The sequence below is a fragment of the Lissotriton helveticus genome, chromosome 2_1 (assembly GCF_964261635.1).
Source record: "Lissotriton helveticus chromosome 2_1, aLisHel1.1, whole genome shotgun sequence".
NCBI classification, from domain to species: Eukaryota; Metazoa; Chordata; class Amphibia; order Caudata; family Salamandridae; genus Lissotriton; species Lissotriton helveticus.
Window position 1 is genome coordinate 1387431253 of NC_136059.1, and position 21884 is coordinate 1387453136.

The 21884-nt window shown below is 45.0% G+C and overlaps 1 protein-coding gene across 2 annotated transcripts in view; it reads right to left on the reverse strand.

Annotated features, from left to right (window-relative positions):
• The window catches only part of XPA (XPA, DNA damage recognition and repair factor), a 160363-nt gene extending 144521 nt beyond the window's left edge, over nt 1-15842 (reverse strand). For both annotated transcript variants that reach the window (XR_013607149.1, XM_078676326.1), the window contains exon 1: nt 15652-15842. Coding sequence is in view for 1 of the 2 variants with exons in the window: in XM_078676326.1 (XP_078532452.1) it covers nt 15652-15826 (175 nt within the window). In the remaining variant the exon portion in view is untranslated. The remainder of the gene's footprint in view (nt 1-15651) is intronic.
• Between the last annotated feature and the right edge of the window lie 6042 nt (nt 15843-21884).

Consider the following 21884-nt stretch of genomic DNA (forward strand, 5'->3'; position numbering starts at 1 on the left):
TTTGGGTTTGCCTTTGGAATGTTTACCCTCTTCCTCCTAGCCCCAGATCTTAGTCCCCCCCGTCTCGGTGGGTTTTTATTTTTCACAGAGGCTAATCGTGAAGTTTGTTCAGTGGTGGAAATATCTTCATCTGTGAGGTCAGCACGATTATCTTGTTCCATATCACTGTCAGAGTTATTTCCATGCTCCACGATAAAGACCTCGGGACCAGACAACATATTATCATTTAGGGGGCCGGGTTCCTGTGTAATAGGACAATTTGAAGAGGCATCAAAGAAAGTCTGAAGGGACACTGCGTCTTCAGGTGAGGGGGATGAAGATGGCGACAAACGGTGTAAGTCAGGTGAGAGACTCAAACCCAGCGATTCTCTCCTCTGTAGATTAATTTTTTTCACTGTTTGCACCAAATAATTTTCCATTGTGTTAGCAGGTTGTGCGAGTGGTGCTGGACCCTTTTTAGGCATACTGATGGTAGATAACAGGGAACCAGTACCCCTCAAACCACAACAAAATATGTATTAAAACAGAACAGTCTTACTTGAACAGGAGAATGCCTCGCGAACCTTGCGCAGGGTTTCTAGCCCTGCCCTGCCTCCTCATGCCGATGAGGGCCGTAGAGGGCCCGCCCTTTGCCCGGGTTTCGCCCCGGGCGTCCCGCTCGCGTCCCGCGACGCGGGGGTGCTCCTCCTTTTGAGCGTCTCTGTTGGCGCTCACAGGGCGCTACCGCGTCACACAGACGCGCCGCCGCGGTGCCTGCCGGGACCTGGAGTCTCCCGGAGCGGCGGCGCGGAGTCCGGTGTCCCCTGACTCTTGGCGGTGGCGGCGTTGCAGGCGATGACTTCTGCCGTCTTCTGCGGGCGTCTGAGAGGTGAGTGTGACTCTCGGCGGTGTCGGCAGTTTTTTAATATGTCTCCCCCGGACTGTGTCACCTAGCACCATTCTCAGGGATATCACTTTTTACGACAAATGGAGTAGGAACAAATCACTCACTCCATCAGACGTGCGTCTCAAGGTGTTTGGTGAGAAAGATATGGAGCTGTAGGGTGATGTAGGGATATTTTGCACCTTAAAGGGGTTATTTGGGCAGATAAATTCATACCAGGGTGAATATTGCCGTCAAACGTAAAGACATTATTGGTTGGCAAGACTTTGCAAAAATGGGTTTGTATCTAAACCAGGCTCAGACAATCCAGTGGCTGTAAGTGACTTACCGTGGACTATGTTTACAATCTGTAGGAACTGCTTGAAGCAATTTTGTCCAAATTCAGTGATCTGTTCTCCAAACAGGCTGGCACAGTTAAAGGATTTGTGCATTGCATCAGAGTGAAGCCTCAAGTGCAACCATTTGTTCACAAATGTTGGCAGGTTCCATTCAGCTTCGGGGAAGACATTAAACAAATATTAAAAGATTTAATTGCCCAAGGTATCATAGAAGCACTCGAATCCTTTCAGTGTGTGGGGCCAATTGTAGTTGCATGCAAAAAAAAAAAAAAAATCAGAATAGATTACGTTGTGCGCTGATCTACATACACTTAACACCAATATCTTGGTAGACTGCCATTCCCAACCCAAGATTCAGGAAATGCCATCCAATCTGGGTGGAGCAAGATGTTTTTCCATCATTGATTTAAAGTTGGCCCATCATCAGCTTGTGTTGGACAAGGATTCACAGGAGCAGACAACTTTTGTTGCGCTGTTCGGTGCCTATAAATACCGGAGGTTACCGTTCGACTTTGATTCAGACGCTACTGTGTTTCAAAAGTTTATGAATATCCTGTTTATTGACCTCCAAGTGGTACAAGCTTAGCAGGACAATGTTCTGGTCTTTATTGAGTCACTAGAGGAACACAATAGAAAAGGTCTTAACAGTTTTGATGCACAGAGGGATAACAATCAGATAAGACAAATGTAAATTTGCCACCAATGAGTTAAGAGTACTGTGGCACATTATATCTGCATCTGGCATAAAACCAAAGGTTTCATTGATTAAAGCCATTAAAGAGGCAAGCGCGCCTACAGATAGAGATGCCTTGTGCTCCTTCTTAGGTCTGGAAAAGTACTATACATGCTTCGTGTCTGGGCATGCTCAGGAAGTTGAGCCTTTTGAGAACTCAACTAAGAAAGGGATAGACGTTTCTATGGTCCGAGGAGATGTTAACTGCATTTAACAAGGTGAACGGTCTAATAGAAGAAGAGGCACCTACCCTAATTGCCTATCGAGAAGTGTGCACTTCTGCGATTACATTAGATTCCATTTTACAAGGACTAGGGGCGGTGATAAGTCAGGTTGTTGGACACAAGGAACAGATGGTAGCTTTTGCTTTCAGGTCGTTGAAGCAATTTGAAAGGCAGAACAGTACATCTGAACGCGAGGCACTGGCATGCACATGGGCAGTTCAAAATGTATGTTTGGGGGCATAGATTAGAACTGCACATGGATCACAAGCCACTGTGTATATTTTCACTGGGGGTATTCATAATAATGAGTCAGCCAGATTGACCAGGTTGGTCTCACATTTGCATGAATACAGTTTTGTCATAAAGCATGTAGCAGGTGGGAAAACATTCTGGGCAGATTGCTTTTTACACATGCCATTACCCGAAACGGATGAAGAGATTGGAGTGGATGACATTGTGACGTCAAGAGATTCTGTGCATGAGTGCGTTTCAATGTTTAGTTGGAATGAGTAGTTGGAAGCACGCCAAAGTGATGACGTTTTGAATAAAGTCAGAGAAAATATCGTGCAAGGTTGGCCAGAGAGTAGGTGTTTGGAGGGTGAGTTGAAAACATATGCTCAAGTTGCAGGTGAACTATCAGTTATCAATGGATTGGTATTGAGAGGTGATTTACATGTTCCACCATCTAAAATGCGTGATGGTATAATTTCTAAAGCACACCAGGGTCATTTGGGGACAACAAAGACATGTATGTACAGAAAACAGTACTATTGGTGGCCCGCTCTAGATACTCATGTTAAACTCTTAATTGATGTGTCCTGAATGTTTGTCAGATAAGCGCTGGAAAGTAAGCCAAATGCCACTGCATCTTTTTCCATATCCCGATGCGGCATGGGAAAAACTAGGTCTTGATTTTTCAGGTCCATACATCTCCTTACCGGAGAATATGCAGTATGCCTTCTCCTGGTTTATTATTTTTCTAAATGGATGTACTTCTACTTTGTTGAATCATCCAGTACAAGTGTTGCAGTAAATTTTCTGGAGCAAGTATTCTTTATAAAGGGGTCACCTAGGTGTGCACTGACTGACAATGGCTCGCATTTTGATTCAGAACAAATGTGTGGATTTTGATCAGTGCCAATGTTAAGCGTTTGCGCATTGCCCTTGCCATCTTCAAATTGTTTAGTTGAAAGAGGTAACAAAATAATTAAAGAGGGTATATAAACGGCTCTTGTATCAGGTCAGGATATCAAACAATTTCTCAAACGTAAGGATAGGGATTATAACACGATACCACATTCCACCACTGGGGTCAACCCTTTTCAATTGCTGAGAAGCAGAAAGGACCATTCTGCTTTGTTTCCTACTTGGTTGAAGGAAGAAGTTATTCTAGAAGAGGAGGTAGACAAGAAAACGAAAGTCACAGAGGGGGTAACTTCAAGGGTATTGGCAAAACAAGTCAAAATGAAACATTATTTTGGCATAGGTCATAAGGGCACAACACAGCGATATCAGTTGCTGTCTATGGTTTGATCAAAAGACCCATTAAGGTCAGAAAGGGAGAGTCAATGTTTTAGTCTCCAACAAAGGTCTGGCGAGTTGGTAAAGGTGCAGCTTTGTTAGAAAACAAGGGTTGGTGGAACAAGAGGTAATTGGTGAAACGGACGTCACAGCAAATAAAACCAGTAATTGAACCTCAAGTACAAGCAGGTAGTGCTGATACCGTAACTGAGGGTGCTGCTAGAGATGTTTGTAATTTAGCGAGTCACATGTCTCTAGCAGGAAATGTCGGGTTACCGGAAGTGAAAGTTCCTCATAAATTCAGAGATTTTGTTACGTATTAATGTTTTAAAGTTTTTTTTACAGGTGCAAAGACTTTAACATACATGAGTTCTACTTCAGAAATGTTTACATTTTGTGTTCGAGTCTTTAGGTGGTGGATCAGTTTCCACACAGTTTTATTTTATTTTTATGTTTATTTTAGGCAGGTGATGTAGTAGGTTGCATTGTATGCAATGCCTGTATGATGTATATGTGGTGTTGTTCAAAGGTCACTGCACGTCGTGGGCATTGTTGTGGACTTGTAATAAACTCAATTTTAACAAAGCAATGTTTACAGTCTACTAAATACGTTAACAGTCACAGAATTATCTTGAATCACTACTTTCGAGACGGCGAGGCCCTGAATAAAATAATGTTGACCACTGAGACTTTGTAGCTAGAAATTAGGAGCAATGTGTCCTTGTGACAGAAAAAGCCCCCCTTTCTTCATCTGAACTGCTGGGGCCTACGACAGCAATTCCCAAGATCCTGATGAGAGAAAATAAGCCCTCTGGTAGACTTGGTCAAAGGATGCCCTCCCATCTTACAATAAATTCACACTAATAACACATGCATGACTCTAGGCATTCTCATTTAATCAATGTCTGAAACTAGAAAATGACAAACTCAACGGTCATCTAGAGCAAGAGGGGTATGTTAATTTGTATGCAGACAATATATCTATGTGTAGTCACCTGATGAGCACATACTACAACAGATGCAGAAGAAAACCACCACTAAACTCACCCTGGTTTGGCCGGTGTCACAAGCCCGGGGGAAGGGGTTCACACTCACCCCACTCTCCCTTCTTCATCCACTTGGGCCATCTTACTACTGTGTTCTTGATGTAGTACTCCTTAGAAATAATTATCCAGGATTCACATTGTCTTCACAAGTTTAAGCTTATTCCAGTAAGAGACACACAATCGTTCTTGTAAATCTCGAGCTTTGTAAGCCAGAGTACCAAGATGACAACAATCTCCTCTAATCAATCCATAACCTTCCATCATTTTTGTCTCTTATGTTTGCTTGCTAGTCACTTAGTTTAACAAGCACATTTTTATTCCACCACCCCTTATTCTCAACCATTACTGCCATTTTGGTCACCTTCAATACTTTTATTGGCTTTGAAAATGTTGTGTCTCCTTTCACCACTCTCATTGGCTTTTTAACCAATGTTCTTCCAAATCCAACACACTATTGCAGAGGTCTATTTTATCACCCAGGCAGGTACAATACAAAGCAGAGAGTCGTTTTCTACCTTTCAATAAAATGAAGAAACACCTGTGGTGCTGTCAGGACTGATAATGTAACAACACTTTCTGCTGCTAATAATCAGCCACATTAATTCTGTCAGCAATGGCCCTTTGCACACCTTCCTTCAACATGCAGTTGGCCCTCTCAACAAGACCGTTAGAAGAGGGACTATACAATGGTACTTTAACATGTTTCACCACATGCTTTCTGAGGAATGCCACCATTTCATCAGAGACAAAGTGTGTGCCGTTATCCATCACTATTTCCTTGGCTGCACCCTCTACTACTTGAAACAACCTCTCCAAAAACTTCACAACCGCTTGTATGTCAGCCATTTTAACAAAAGCTAAATATAACCATTTGGAAAAGTAATCAACTGCTAGAATAAGATACTTATTTTCATTACTTAAGAAATTGAAAGGTCCAGCAAAATCAATTCCAATTTTCTCCCAAGACCCCTAGAGCCACACGACAGGATACAAAGAGGATTGGTTCACTTTCCAATATTTGTCTGAACACAAACACTAGGTGCGTTTCTCAGTCCAACGACATACTCAAATTACTGACACAAGGCCAACCACTAAACAAAAACTTCTCGATTCTGCACAAAATGTCATAATGAACACAGTTTTCCTTCCATTCGTTCTCCGTGACATTAACATGTTTTGTAACATCAGTGACAGTCATAACACACTTGTCTTTGTCAGTGTCTACTGTACTCCTCATCCTCCTCCACCGGCAACTAAAGGCAGTCCATTCTTACCTCCTTGTACATATTTTTTATCAAAGTTAAACTCCTGCAATCTTGTTAACAGCCTAATCTGTCTTGATGAAACCTTATTGGAGCAACTATCTCCTAACATATAATTCAAAGGCTTGTGATCAGTTTACAAGTCAAATCTTGTCCCCAATATACATCTTACATTTACCTGCTGCCCAAGAACATGCAAGTGCCTCCCTCTCTATTGTGCTGTAATTTCTTTTCGCTGTATTCAGCACCCTAGAAGCAAATGCAACAGTACGCTCCTCCCCATCAACAAACTGGCTTAACACAGAACCCAGACTTTGTGAACTTGCATCCACAGTAATCACACTTTTCTCCCCATGTGTAAATGGCCTAATGACAGAAGCATTAATAATCAACATTTTGAACTTTTCAAATACTGGTTGCACTTCATTCGACCACTCAAATTTTACATTATTTTTCAACAATCCGCTCAGTGTCTGTAAACCTAAAAAGCATACACTTGCACAAATCTGGCAATATTTACTCAGACCAAGGAATGCTCCAAGAGAATCTTTATCTTTTCGAACTGGTAAATCACGTATTGCTTTCACCAATGACAACTCGGGTTTGATGCCTTGATCTGAAATGTTGTGTTGTGTAATCAACTTGACTTACTAAAATGTAATTTTTTCTTTGTTAATAGTAACTTCATGTTTCTTTAACTTGTTCAACACCAGTTCCAATTGCTGTTCAAGATTTGCAGTATGAATCAGAATATCATCTTGGAATGCTTTGAATTCCAACCTCACCACCAAACACTTCATCCATCACCTCAAAAAAAAAAAAAAAAAAAACTTTCAGCAGATGCCAGACTAAATGGCAACCGCAGATACACATACGTCCCAAACGGGGTTATAAAAGTTGTTAATGGCTGTGACTCTTTTGCCAACGGAATCTGATGATATGCTAACCATAAGTCTATTGTAGAAAAATACTTACTACTTCCTAAGCTTGCCAACATGTCATGAATCCTGGTAAGAGGGTGGCAGTCAGCCAGTATATTACAATGCAGCACCCACAGATCAGCACACAAACGTATGTCCCGAGATTTTTTCATAGTAACCACTGGCGCAGAAACCCACTCAGATGACTCTACAGGTTTGATGATCCTTTGTTCACACATTTTTGTCCAACACATTTTAAAAATCTTTCTTGGCTGATATGGGAACTGGCCTAACTTATGGAGCAATAGGTGTAGCATCATCCTTAAATTTAATTTTGTGCTCAAAGCCCTTCACCAAATCTACACTGTCCTTGAACAAATTTTCATATTGCTTGCCTACTGTTTCCATCTTGCAATGAACACCATGTGTATGTGAATAATCTACAGACGAAATATATGTGTCACCCAACACCACTGGTTCATCACAACCTGGTTTAAGTACAAATCCTAATTTGGCCTGATCTAGCCAACCCATAATATCGCTTACATTCTTTGCAAAATTCACTTTGGTAAAAAACTATCTAGCTTTAAATATTTAAATATCTGTAAGAAATGTTTTCATAATGACGTCACATTCATCAAACGCTTTGGGATTTACATCAGTTTGTTTTAAAAGCATTTCTGCCCACAACTTCCCAAATGTAACATCTAACAGAATTGTGATGGGTGAACCCAAATTGCCCATTACTCCCAGCTCGACTGTGCCCATCTCCACCGCACATATAGGTTCTTTACATATCTTATGAGATGCATCCACCATTCCAAAATCCACTGTTCGCAAAACACTGTTCAAACTTTCACACACATTTTCGTCATCCGTACTTATCTGGCTGACTTTAGGTTTTGTTTTTGCTGACCTGCACATACCTTAGAAATGCTCTACTTTCTTACAATTGTTACTTACCCTGAACAAAAGTGGAACAGTGCGCTCCCAGAAAGTCTTTTCCAATTAAAAAAAACTGACCAATTCCTTTACGTAAGGCAATCCTTTATTTCAAACGTCATCAAACAACATGAGCTCCAGCCAACGTGTTACGTTCAATAAAGATTGAAGTTCATCAGGGCGTATAGTCGTTGAAAGCTAATGGAGATCCACTATCGTTAGTACCCCAAAGTGTAGGCTGAAAGGTAAGGTGCGCGATACGTCAGCGTTAGTGATGTCATCAACGGGGCACGTGACTGCTAATCAAACAGCACTGCGTCCCGCCAGGACCGCCTTGATAAGGGTCTGGTATATGAACCTGAAGCGTCGTCCGTTGGGAATACTCCTTCCTGGGTCTAAAGGTTACTTACCATGTGCTGGGTATTACATACTGTTACCCATATGATACTTTGAACCACATCTGTAGCAAGTACCTGATATTTTCTTATCCAAGCCTTTTCTAAATGTATTACTGTTGGATACCGCACATTCTTCAGTATCCTCCAGCTCACACACCACAGCTACCTGCATATTATTTTTGAGATCGTATTTTTGCAATCATATGTTAACATTTTGGATATCAAAGAATGTTCCATGATTCTTGCAATGTCCATAACTTCACTTAATGAAGGATTTTTACATGTTAAGATATGCTCTTGGATTTTTTTGTTGGAATGTTTAAAAAACTGATCACGAAAGTACACCTCTAGATTAGTTCCAAATTCACATTTTGTTACCAGCAGGTACATCACTGTTTCAAATATTAAAAGTGACACACCGGCAGCGCAAGAGGCTTGTAAATAAGCCCCTGAATGTTTACAGTCACAATCAAAAATGGGCCACACAGGAGTGAGTCAATCAATCAAGGGTTGGTAAAGCGCAACTACTCACTTGTGAGGGTCTCAGGGCGCAGGGGAGGAAATGGGGAGGAGAAAAAAAGATGACTTAACTACAGTTGATGTTTATTCATTGCTCCACATCATCAAAAACAACCCAACAATAACAGTAAACCATATTTATCAAAGCCCACTATGCTGTAAACATAGGGTAAAACGTCATTTCAGATACAAAATTATTGCATTCTCGAGACCATTCACAGAGGTAGGTTATGTGCCTCGTTCAATCTGCATCATCCCGGTGCTCCAATCTCTTCTCCTCCCCCATTTTCCTTCCAGTCGCCCCCCTTTTTAGTCCACCTCTCCTCCAACCTTCTCCCCCAGTGAATTTTCCCTACGCTCACCCTATCCCTTCTTTCATACCTCCTATCCACCTCCCCCTACCTTCGTTACTCACCCGGATTTCGCCTCAATCCCATTGCATCTCTCTCCTCCCTCCCACTCCTCCAGCAATGCTATGCTACTCCCTTTCCCCCCCTGGTAACCCTGTCCATTTCCCTCCCTCGGGTCCAACAGTACCACTTCCTTTCCCCCACTTCCCTTTCTCTCAACTCCCCCCACTCTGCCAGATGCCCCTTCCCTCACAGCCTCCTCTCCTACCTGACATGCCCTCCACAACCACCTCACCTCTTCCGCACCCTTCTCCCCCTAACGTTATCCCTAATTCCTCTTCTTCTTGCAACACCAACAAAGGCAACTCTCCCTTAACCTCCGATTCAGTAACTCCCGCTCTCAACCTCCACCTTTCCCCACTTTTGAACCTTACACCCGAACGCACCTCCTATCCCCCCACCTCTCCCTGCCTTCCACCACCGATTCCACCCCCACCTGTTTCCATCGATCCACCCAACCTTCCGTGCTCTGCATTACTCTCACTGGAAAATAAGCTAGGTTCCCTTATCACCTCCATCTCCCTTAACACCTCCATCTCCCAGCTTACAGCTGCAATTTCACTTCTAAGCTCTAAGATTTCCACGTTTCCGTGCACCCCCGCTCCCTCCCAACTTCCCACGAGATGCACCTCGCCCCCTCACCTCAATTTAGCCAAGCTCAATCAGTCGTCTGCAAACTTTGTTAACTCGCACAAGTCTTTGAACGCCGCCCTTCCTCAACCTGCAATACCCTAGCAACCCTACTATCTACACTATTCCAACCATCTCCTCTGTCAGAATCAAGCATCCACCTAAACCCTTCCGAGCACCTCCACATAAGCACAACATCCAGATCACCCTTCAGAGCCCAAGTGCCCCCGTAACCAAAACAGTCCTGACAGAGCTGCGCTGTATGCTCCACAACTGCAGATCTGCAGTAAAACACAAACTTGAAATCTCGGATACCATCACCTACCACAATATTGACATGCTCTTCCTCACTGAGACCTGGTTCAAAGATACATCGCATTCTACGTTTGATCTCCTATTACCTACAGGCTATTCTATACTTAGGAATGACAGAACTGTCAACACAGGGGGAGGTGTTGCAGTCATCTTTAGAAACTCCCTTCAACTCAAGGCCTCTCCTATCAGCTCCTTCCATACCTTTGAATGCCTTTCTTTTGAGCTACAAGTGCACCACCATTCACCCCTTAGATTCCATGTCATTTACCGCCCGCCTCGTAGTAGCCCTTTGTTTTTGAAGGAACTCACTGACTTCATCAGTGACCAATACTCGCAAAGTGACAATCAGACCTTCGTGGGTGACTTCAATCTCCACTGGGGCTCACCGAAAGACTCCTCCGCAAACTCCCTGGCCATCTTCCTCTCTGCTAACGATCTCATCCAACACTGCACAGAATCAACACACTCTAAGGGCTCAATCCTGGACCTTGTTATTTCTAAAGCAGGCATGCTTTCCATCACTACCCCTATTCACGTAGACTGGTCTGACCACCTCCTCATCCCATTCTCTTTTCTACTATCACACGCTATAACACTTGGCCAACCCAAGAGGGCTATCTCCTGGTTCCGTGATGTTAAAAATATTGATGTCGGTCCCCTTTGTGAATCAGCTTTGCTATCACTTCCAAGGCTAGACCCGAACCTAGACGTTGGCGATCTCACCTCCCAATGCCTCACAGTTCTTGCAGATGAAATCAACAACGTCGCTCCACTCAAAAGCAAAAGGTTAAGGCCCACCCCCTCAGCACCTTGGTTCAACAAATCCCTCTATGAAGAAAGGAAGCAGCTAAGATTCCTGGAGAAACAATGGAGGCAAGTGCCCTCCACCGATAACTTGTCCGCGCTTCGCTCCGCAAGATCCAAGTACCACAATCACATCTTCCTTGGGAAAGCGGCGCACTTCAAAACCCTCCTTGACTCAGCCAAAAATAGACCCAAAAAACTATTTGATCTCATCAAGAGTCCTGACTGCTCTCCCCCTTCCTCCAAGCTGGAGGATTCTGCAAAGAGAGCAGCGGATTTCTCTATATTCTTCGACGAAAAAGTGAAATCACTTGTGGATCAGGTCGCTCACCCTACCCCTCCAGAGGAGTGCAAATCCTTAGCCATTTGGCAAAACTTTGATCCCATATCTGAAGATGCCCTTCTCAAGTGCATCCGCGAAACAAAGCCCTCCAACCATCATCTGGACCCCATCCCCAGTGCCATTGCCATTGACTTTTATACCCTTTCCCTCTCCTACTGGACCACTCTGGTCAACCTCTCCCACTATCAAGGCTCCCTTCCTGTCTCCTTCAAAACTGGGCAGGTCACCACGCTTCTTAAAAAAACCAACTGCTGATGCGTCTGACCTCAACAACTTCCGCCGCATCACTAACTTACCCTTTCTTGCGAAGATTACAGAAAGATGTGTAGCGAAACAACTCTCTCGTCATATCAAGGACAATGATCTTCTTGACAATTTCCAGTCAGGCTTCATTCAAAACTGCAGCACTGAAACAGCCCTACTGCAAGTAGGGGATGATGCGCTGAGTATTCCTCGACTCGGGGGGGTTCTGTCTTCTAATTCTCCTTGACCTTTCTGCAGCCTTTGACACTGTCAACCACAACACCCTTCTCAACATTCTCAAACAGAGAATGGGCATGGAGGGCACTGTGCTTAAATGGTTTGCCTCCTTCCTCTCTGATAGATCACAAATGATCAAAATAGCGAACAGCCTTTCCTCTCCTGTGGCGGTAGGTCAAGGTGTTCCTCAGGGCTCGATACTTGCACCCACATTGTTCAACCTCTATTTAGAACCACTAGGAAATGTCCTAAGTAAATCCGGGATCCACTATCATCTCTATGCTGACGACACTCAAATCTACCTCAAGGTTGCCTCCACTCACGATCTCTCTATCCTAAGCTCTACTCTCGACTCCATTCATAACTGGATGTTTACTCATCAACTGATTCTGAATCCCTCCAAAACCGAATTCCTCCTCTTCAATCTCTCCTCCCCCGGTGCAATCATGGATGGATCAGTTGAATCTACTGAACACTAAACCCATCATTGCCGACAGCGCAAAATCACTGGGTGCCATTCTCGACAAAAAACTCAATCTAACCCCCCACATCAATTCCATTGCAAAGTCTGCTCGATACCATCTGCGCCTTCTTTGGGGGATCCGTCGCTTCTTCCCGGAGCAGGACCTTATAACCCTGGTGCAATCACTGGTCCTCTCCAGACTTGACTACTGCAATTCTCTTCTTACTGGCCTCCCCAAATCCCACCTGTCCCCCCTTAAATCTGTTCTCCATTCAGCAGCTCGTTTCATTTATGGGGCCAAAAGAAGCGACCACATCACACCGATGTTATCCAGCCTCCGCTGGCTTCCAATCGAGGCTAGAGCTATCTACAAGACTGCTTGTATCACCCACAAAGCCTTGCACTCCTCCTCTCCTCGCTACCTGGCAAATAAACTGAAACTCTCTGGAGGCTCTAGACCATCACGTAATGCGGAAAATCTTCTGCTTGAACCTCCCACTTTCAAGAAGGAAAGAATGATGGCACAATCCTTTTCAGGCAAGGCAGTGAGAATCTGGAACTCCCTTCCGCCACAGCTCCGGACCACCACCTCCTCCCAGGCCTTCAAAACTAACCTCAAAGCTCTCCTCCGTCAAAGACACTTCCAAATGTAATCCTTGCCCTCTCTATTATCTGAAGGAAGCCCTTCCATGATAGAAAAATATACTGTACATGACTTTGGAAGTGTCTTCCCAGTGTGTTCTTGTGGTTTGAGAGTCTGACATTTATTGCAGTATTATCTCTCTACCTGTGTTTGTACTCGTGTGTAACATGCACCCGTCACTTTCTCTTGTAACACACTGTTTTCTACCTCTTACATTTGTTTATTTTCGATACCTGCACAAGTGCCACCATGGCCTACGTAATGTTTTTTCTTGTGCTTGAGGGCCCTCCATATATTGCAGTATTATACCCCTGTTTACTTTGTACGCTTTTGTAACCTGCACACGTCACTTTTTCCTCCTGTAATGCACCGTTTGCTACTTCTTATATTTTGTTGGTTCACGATTGTCACTTTTGTAATGCACCGTTTGCTACCTCTTGTATTTAGTTGGCTCACGATTGTCATTATTGCTTCATTCAATGTAACGTTTGCTTTTGTTTTTTTCACTTGTAATCATAGCTGCCAAGGTTTCAGATTGCCATGTGTGACATTTTTATAATTTCAGTGAAATTATGAGTGACATTTCAACGACTATGAGTGACACTTTCTTGTAAGCAAAAATCATGCAATGAAGACGAGGGAAACTTATAAGTACCGGAAATTACACTCATGGAAACTTATAAATATCAGAAATTACAGCCATTTGAGCAACAAGAAACTCCAAGAACTTCTTGAAACTGCTGCAGAGCACCAGATATGGAAGGACACTAACCCTAGTACTCCCTCCTGTAACCTGACTGTACAGTAAACGAATGCATAACCATGATATTAAACAAGTATTTCAGTACCAGTACTTTATTAAAGTTCTGTGTAAATATGCTGACTCTTGCACATTAAATACAAAAATACTTACTGGATGCAATAGATAGAGCACAGAGAACCCTAGTGGCAAAACAGGCACCGCACCCTGTAGTCTGAAGGTAATACCCTCAAGTGATTAGTACTGGTACCCAAGAAGGATGACAAGACAGAGCAGCCCTGCGGCCAGTGCTGAGATTATTATTGTGAGACTGTCTGATTTTGAAATGAAATCTCAGATATTTCAGATCATGTAAACCTCAAGGATGATGAGAGAGAGCAGCCCTGCACCTACAGATTTTACTGTGTCTCAATTAACAGCTCTCATCAAATCTTAAATGCGTAGTGCGCTCTGTGCTTTGAAGTAAGTTAAACCTGTGATCATTATGAAAGAGGACACGGGGCCTCTGAGGAAGATGCGTCGGCGCTGACAGACACAAGTACAATAAACTGTTTACAGTACAGTCAGTCACTCGTGACTGGGGTGCAGCGCTTTGGCCAAAGTAAGTACTGTAACAACACTTACTTAATGAACTAGACGCAACTGCTGTAACACAGGAGAGTCAGTCTACAACATCATGTTGTGAGAGATAATACACAAAAACACAGTGACTTTTCTTTACTGGCCACTGTTTACAGACATAAAAGGGCGGTTTCCGCTTGGGAACTAAACCGAGTTCGATAAAACGTCCCGTTTTCACGGGCACTGCCTCTGAAAGGCTGCACTATTTACCGGCTGGCTGAAATGATGAAAAGGAAAGTACGTGCGGGTTTTAACACAACCTTGGAAAGCGGACTTGGAATTTACTGGGATGCATTTATATTTCTGGACAACACACAGCCGTATGTTTCTAGGCGGCATATTGAAGGTGTTAGATTTCTATCCTCAAGAAAGCATTTTTTGTGAAATGGAGGTTCAAGTTGTAAACACAGAAGATGTGCGAGCGGGGTGCGCCATGTCAGTGACAGAAATAATTTAGTCACTCACTCTGGTCTCGCTCTGGCCTCGGCTCCCCGGTCCCCGCTGCTCTGGCAATGTGAACGCCAGGGGTTTTATTGCGGCGATGCACACCGAAGACAGCAGTGCACCGACTCGACTCGTGGACTCGGATTGAGTCTCCCGCCGCTATGACCCACCTACCTCACTTCCTGTTCCTCTGGACGGGCACAGCTAGCAACAACCATTGAGGGCAGGCCCCGCCCGGCCGGCGTCTAAATAGTGTAAAAAAACAAACGTGAAGCGAGGCAGGAAATATGCAGCCAGGCACGACAGGAGGCCGCTGGAATGGACAGAACAATTGAAACGTCTAACAGTCACTCTAAGCCCCTCGAGCTGAGAGCAGACATAAACAATTAACTATTAATTTACTGAGCCCAGCAGCTGCTGAGAGAACGCCTCGGAGCAGCACTGAGAGCCGGTGCACAGGTGCCGGAGGCGAGAGCGCTGGCACCCTGTGTAGCCAGTTTCCGAGTGTAGCATTAATGCGTGACAATGCATTTCAGTGCGGTGTTGCGGAACACCGCACTGAAATGCGTGGGCGTCACACCTGATGCGTGATACTTGGCAGGCATGTGTAATGTTCTCATGTATCAGTTCTGTTCCTATTGTGAAGCGCTCTGACACCTTCGGGTAAAGTCCGCGCTATATAAAAACGCACAAATAAATAAATTATGTACTGTTTGCAGCATGCAACTTCAGTTGACTCAACTGTTACTGCGGATTTTGTCAATGCTTATTTTAATCCGTTGTTTCTGGCTTCAAAACTATGCTAGTGCGTAGCCCCAGCAGTACATAAATCAACAAGGAGTGACTTGTAACTATTTAGAGCGCACGCAAGTCTCCCTTTTCACTGCTGCCAGCCAAGGAAACTGTGCTCCTTGACGATCGTAGACCCTTGCTTCCACGGCGGAGCTCTCACCTTCTGAAGCGCCAGGGTATGGCCGGCTGGAGAGCCGGGCCTGGCGCAGCATGAGCGCTCGCTGGCGATTCCGTTCTATTTTCGCCCGTAACGCGGCCGGCAGCGGCGCGGCTTCTTGTTCCTGCTGCTCCATGTTAGCATCCAGACTCCCGGCTGTTTCTAACCGAACCTCCATGTTTACGGAAATTAGATAACCTAGTCAATCCTAGTGCGCATGCGCGGAATTGGCGCAAGCGCATTAGAGGCGAATGAATAAAAATCGAGCAGCATTTTAGTTTGCAATAGAAGCGTTGGTCATGTGGCTTCGGAGGGCTAATTAACATTTAAAATGGTTTTGACGGTACGCTATGGCAGTGCAATGCTTCTTAGCACGGCCCGACAGCTTTCTCGCACTGTGTGGACTGGTGGTTCGTACTACTTTCCTTCAAGTTCTCTGCTGCTGCCCTTATTGTGTATGTCTTCTCACCGCACGATGTGCCCACTCATTACAGCCACGCTGCGGGAGACAAACACAGCCTCGGGTGGAGCAGGGTTACACAGCAGGACATACCTCCTCAGGCTGCAGCACGTCCCCAAGCTGGGCAACGCCTCGCCTTGACGAGGTGAGAGAGAATGTGGCTCCCGAGGAGCGTGTTGGTGGCCTCGGAGCTGACATTACGAAGTGATGAATGCTTGTTCACCAGCAGGTAAGGAGGCGAATGCTAATAGGGACAGGGCAGCCTCTACTGTGCCTGTATGAGCTGGCAGCATTAGAGGACCCTTCCAGGCCTTGACTTTCCTTGCAAGCTGGGTCCCAGCAAGTTTGCAGGGCAGCTGCGGCAGCATGCATGCTGCGCCTTATGCACAGCGAGTGCACACCACTCTAGGAGGCTGCCCTTGCTGGGGCCTTTCCGGGAGTCAGAATGTGCATCAATGTGAGGGCGCTTCCTTCACAGGACAGATGGCGGCAGTCTGAGCTGCTGACGGGCACCCCAGCAAGTAGGGGGAGGGACATACCTCTTGTCTCGTTGCTGGCCTTGCAGACACCAGAGGGACTGGTGCAAGCCTTTGGTCAGGTGCGGCCTTGTCGTCAGCAGGGGGGCCGCCCGCAGGGCCGCAACGGCTCTTGCTCTTTCTCTTTCCCTCTTCACTTGGAGCTAGCATGCATCGCACGGCTAAGGATGCTGGTGCCGGCTTCTTGAACGTGTTGCCCCCTCACTCCGGTCACACCATAGGTAGGTGATGTGCCCCGGGGATGCAACTAGGAGGTCGGTCTCCGGTCCTCATACCTGTGGGCGCTTGAGCTGCTGGGACATAGTGAATATTAGGTGAGAATTTGATGATTTCTCCACAGAGAGGCTGGCGGGCGCCCACAGCAATGTCTTCGACAAGGCCTCTTGGGGCTGAAGAGTCGAGGGACCTGCCTAGTCTGCCTGCTGGATTCGAGACACAGACAGAAGACTGGCTGCCAGGCCCGGAAAGACAATATCCTCTAGCTAGCATTACTGTCCTCACAATTGGAGCACCACTCAGGGGGTAGTGCACAAGCTCTCTGCTCATGGGCAGCTCATTGATTAGCTGGTGGTGAACTAGTAAACAAGCATTTGCAATGTAGTAGGTCTCGTATTTGCAAGAGTTTGAGCTATTGACATTATAAATGGCAATGCATTTTATTGATGTGATTTGAGAAACTGCAAGCCTCAGAGAGGCAGACTAGGTAAGGCTGGAAGTAACTGCGTCTCTTTTACTGCCAGTGATGAAAGGCAGTGTCATTTACTATGCCAATAGCTCAACTCTCACATATGCCCTATTGCATGGAGGAAGAAGTAGATGGCCCACTCATAGAGTTACTGATTGGCTTGCTCAAGCCTAATGAATTTGTTTAAAGTCATCATGAAGTGTTCCATTCCCTGCTGGCTTGCGGCCAACGATGGGTGACCTTCTTGTGCATGATGTTCAGGGACTGTAGATATGCTGCTACCTTTTGTTCATGAAATAGCAGGCCATTGTTGCTCCTCAGGTCCCTGAGCAGGCCATGGAAGGCCATTATCTTCTCCAGCTTGGGCAATAGGTCATGTGATCTTTGAGAGGCAATGATTTCCAATACGGGGTATTTGGAGTAATCGTCAATGATAACGATGGCATACCTCCCATTGGGAAAGTGTGGTATCGTCCTTATGTAATCCTCCACCACCCCTGTCCCACTGAACGCCGTGGAACACTCGACTGTGACATCATATCGAATGTCAACATTGAGAGCGTTCCAACGCGAGCGCCGGGAGAAGAGAGGAATGTGATTTGCCCTCGGTCAGCTGTGGCTGAGGTCGTTGTTTTCCTGATGATAATAAAGCATCGTTTTAACCATGCCAGCCGTCATTCCTCATTTCAATAGGCGATGCTACACTGGTGACGAGGACGGGACGCGAATGGAGGACACGACCTCAGCACAGAACAAGAAGAATTAATTGTCTTAACCCCTTCCACGCTCATGACGAGCTGGGCTCGTCATGAAGTAGCCTCCTCGCACGCTCATGACGAGCCCAGCTCGTCATCTTGTGTGGGATTTCCGATTTCTCAGCACAGCAGGGGAATATGCTGAGCATCCATGGGGTTAAAGAAATCAACAGACATTGCTCGTGCGGAGAGCCAAAGGCGGCAGAGATGAAGGTCGCGAACGGCTGAATAGAAAATAAACCGGGTGAGCTTCAATGTTTAGAAAGCCTTGCCTAAGGTGTCACACTGCTAGAATTATACAAGAAACACTCCTGGTAACGCGCGCAGTTATACGTTTCCTTTAAGGATGTCAAAGGTGTAATTGTCTGAGGTGTAATAGAGCGTGGGAGAAAGGAGGGACACTGAACTAGCGCATTACATGAGGAATGAGCGACGGCGTGACTGACAGAGTAGAGTGCGGAGTGGGAAGCGAGAAGGGGTTGAAGAAAATCAGCGTGTAACCTCATTGACTGAAAAATAAAGGGACACAACTGAGCTAGTAAAAATTTTTAGTCACAACAATAACTCAGTGACATATTTGAAAATCTATACCGCCACATTGTGGTAAATAAATAAATAATACCCTATTTTTGAATGAATAAATAAATAACAGATAGCTCAATAAATAAGAGTCAAGATTCGAGGTAGTAGGAGTTTTGCAGGTTTATTACAGCATAAAGGACAGGAGCGGGACAACCTGCATAGGAATAGGATGGCAGGGCCCAGCAGCTGCTGGGGCTGGATCTGGGATGAGCGCGCTAGGAAGGATAACTTTTTAATAACAGTACATGAGCATATATACATAACGCAAACACATAGCATTACATCGCAATAGGCGTAGCAGTGGGAGGAGCAATAGGCGTGACGCGTAGCAGTCGCGAAAGATAAGGGTGAAAAAGAGGTGTAACAGAGGCGTATACATAGACATGTGATGCAGACGTAACAGAATATGTCATGAATGGGGCGGAAACATGGAGGGGGCTACCTAAGGAGCCGGGACCTCTGACCTGATGGTGCGCGCAAACTTGGCAATGACGTGTTACTAGGAGAAGCTGGGGGCTTCGAACTCTGTGCTAGGAGCAGAGACTGAAGTCTGGAGAGTCAGGGCGACATGTACCTAAGCAGTATCTAGTATCTGATGTTTAGAGAACATGTTGATATAAACTATAAGTCAGGAGGGGAAAGGCTAACTTGATTCTAAGACTGGAACATGCATTATTCTACATGTAGTGCGTGATGAAGAATATTAAATGATCATTAATACAGTATTTCTCTAACGTGGAGACGTGAAGGCTAGACAATGATGGAAACTATTGATGCGATTCAGTAGCATTAGGAATGCAGAGAAGGAGGACTGAACTGATAACTGGAATCATAACATACTCTTGGTAGACTCAGAGGCAGAGCCAGGCTGAACCGGGCACTGCGAGGCAGGAAGTAAGTGAAGGGTCGAGGATACAGGTGGGGGCTGTATCGCTCCTCAGCGAGGCTTCAGGAGACAGGAGCTGAATCTGGTGTCCAGGCCCTTCTGAGGCCTAGAAACGGGGACTTTACAATGAAATAACGTGCACACTGAGAAACGTGGCAACGTAACTTTACATAGGCCTGATATTCGTAGTATTCACGAGAACTGGAAACTGGCATACTAGAAGTGGACACAACTGTAATTGCGTCTATAAACAAACATAGGGAATGCATATGCATATTTAATCATGCACATATAACATATGATGGATGACACGTAGGGACACAGAACATGACAAAATTTACTTTTCCACATTCCCTCCTTGTCACTACGTTACCATCAGGAAACATCAATATTCATGATACCATCTATCATTTCATACAGTATCATTTGCTCGTCTCGAATTATCCTGGAACGGGATTTAGAACGGGGCTTGGGACTAGGAATACATGATGTAGCACAAATGCCGCAAATCGCAGGGCCACATTGTATACAGAGGCAGCAGCTGAATATGATCGCTACTGCAATACCTAGAAAGGACAATACTTTCCATCCCCAGGCGGAAATTATATTCCAGAACCAACCGGACCATGTCCAGGTGCCTGGATCTTGGTGTAACAGATGGGCAATTTTATGGAGTCTGGTTATAGCTGAATAAACAGACGGCGCGTTATTTGGAATGAAAATGCAGCAACTAGATCCGATGACTCTACAGGCCCCGCCCCTATCGGCCAGTATGACGTCAAGGACGAGACGATTCTGTAAAACGACAAATCTCATAGCAGATTGCTCTTCGGTTAAGTTACCTAGAGCAGAGGCAGTCTCATTGACTACAGCTTCAAGGGTTCTGGTTAACCTACGGATTAGCTTACTATTCTGGATAGGTCCTATAAAGAAAAAGAAACCTCTGTTGAAATCTGTATACTGTTCTAGGGCAGTTTCAGTATAATCGACAATGGGGGACTCCCTTCTATGTCTAATGTGTACTAGATGTGTGTTTCTATGATAATCAGATGGGGCTAGGAAAACTGGTGGCAGTAGGAAGGCAATGTAACAGGTTCCCTCCCAATCGAGGGGCAGACGAACATATGCAGTTTGACCACAAATAAAATAAGAATGACGTGAAGCTTTGAAAATAGATTTCCCACTGTCACTATACTTGACAATAGTAGTACAATCACTATGTCCTACGTGTACGGAACCATTATTTCGGACACATAATTCGCCTTTAACTGGTAGTACTGAAATAGCAGGTAAGTCTGGAGTGGAATCAGACTGAACATTCAGGACCATTAAATTCGAAGAATAGTTACCTAAATTATACACTTCATTTTCTAGATCTAACCCTGTTCTGTGGGGAAGACCTTGCTTGTCTGGAAAACATGTACTGTTAAGAAAAGACATATCTGTTGAGGATGACGTTAACGTGGACCATGCTCCACACGAACCATTATGTGAAAAAGGATAAGGAAAAAGTGGCAGAACTCCCTTCGGTGTCTGGAAAGGGGGGAGTCGACCACATACCCAACAATTAGTGGCATTGCTGGTCTGGTGTGAATAATGTAACATGCGGATGAAAGAATTATTTCGCATAGCGAGGTGGTAAGAGAGCTCATGAGGAGGTAGATCACTAAACGTATGCTCTACTGTAGCATTAGCAGACTTATTTACATGAAGAACTGGGAAATACAGGTAAAATGCGTAACTGGTGCAGGAAATCATAATGCTGAGAAATAATATGAAACATAGAAAAACAATACATCGAATTGAGTTTTGACTAACTCTCTCACTATGGGGGTCTATTTTATACATGTCAGAAACAGTCTAACCGTTTCACCTAGGGGAGGACTTAGACAATCAAACTGGCTGACTTATTTTACTAGACCGGAGTTTCAACTTATACTCCTGTTGCGGAGTTTTCTCTAACAGGGGAGGGTTTGTAGCAATGTCTTTTGCGGGACAGTCCTTGAGAACAATATTTTGGCAATCCTTCAAATCCTGGGAAATGTTCTTTGAGACGGGTTTCAGTCCATAAAACTTCTTTACGTGCGAAAGGTGCACCCAGCCTTTGCGTCCCTCCAACTTCACGGCTGAACGGGTGGCAAGGAGGACCTGTCGTGGCTCCTTCCAGCGTGGCTCCAGCGGACTTGAGCGGTCAAAATTCCGGACAAGGACCATGGATCCTGGAACGATTTCATGCGGTGCCACCTCGGTATTGTCTGGAAATGCGGCGGCAACCTGTGAACGACAAGAGTTGAGGGCAGACATCAAGGAAGCTAGGTAATCTGTCAGCATA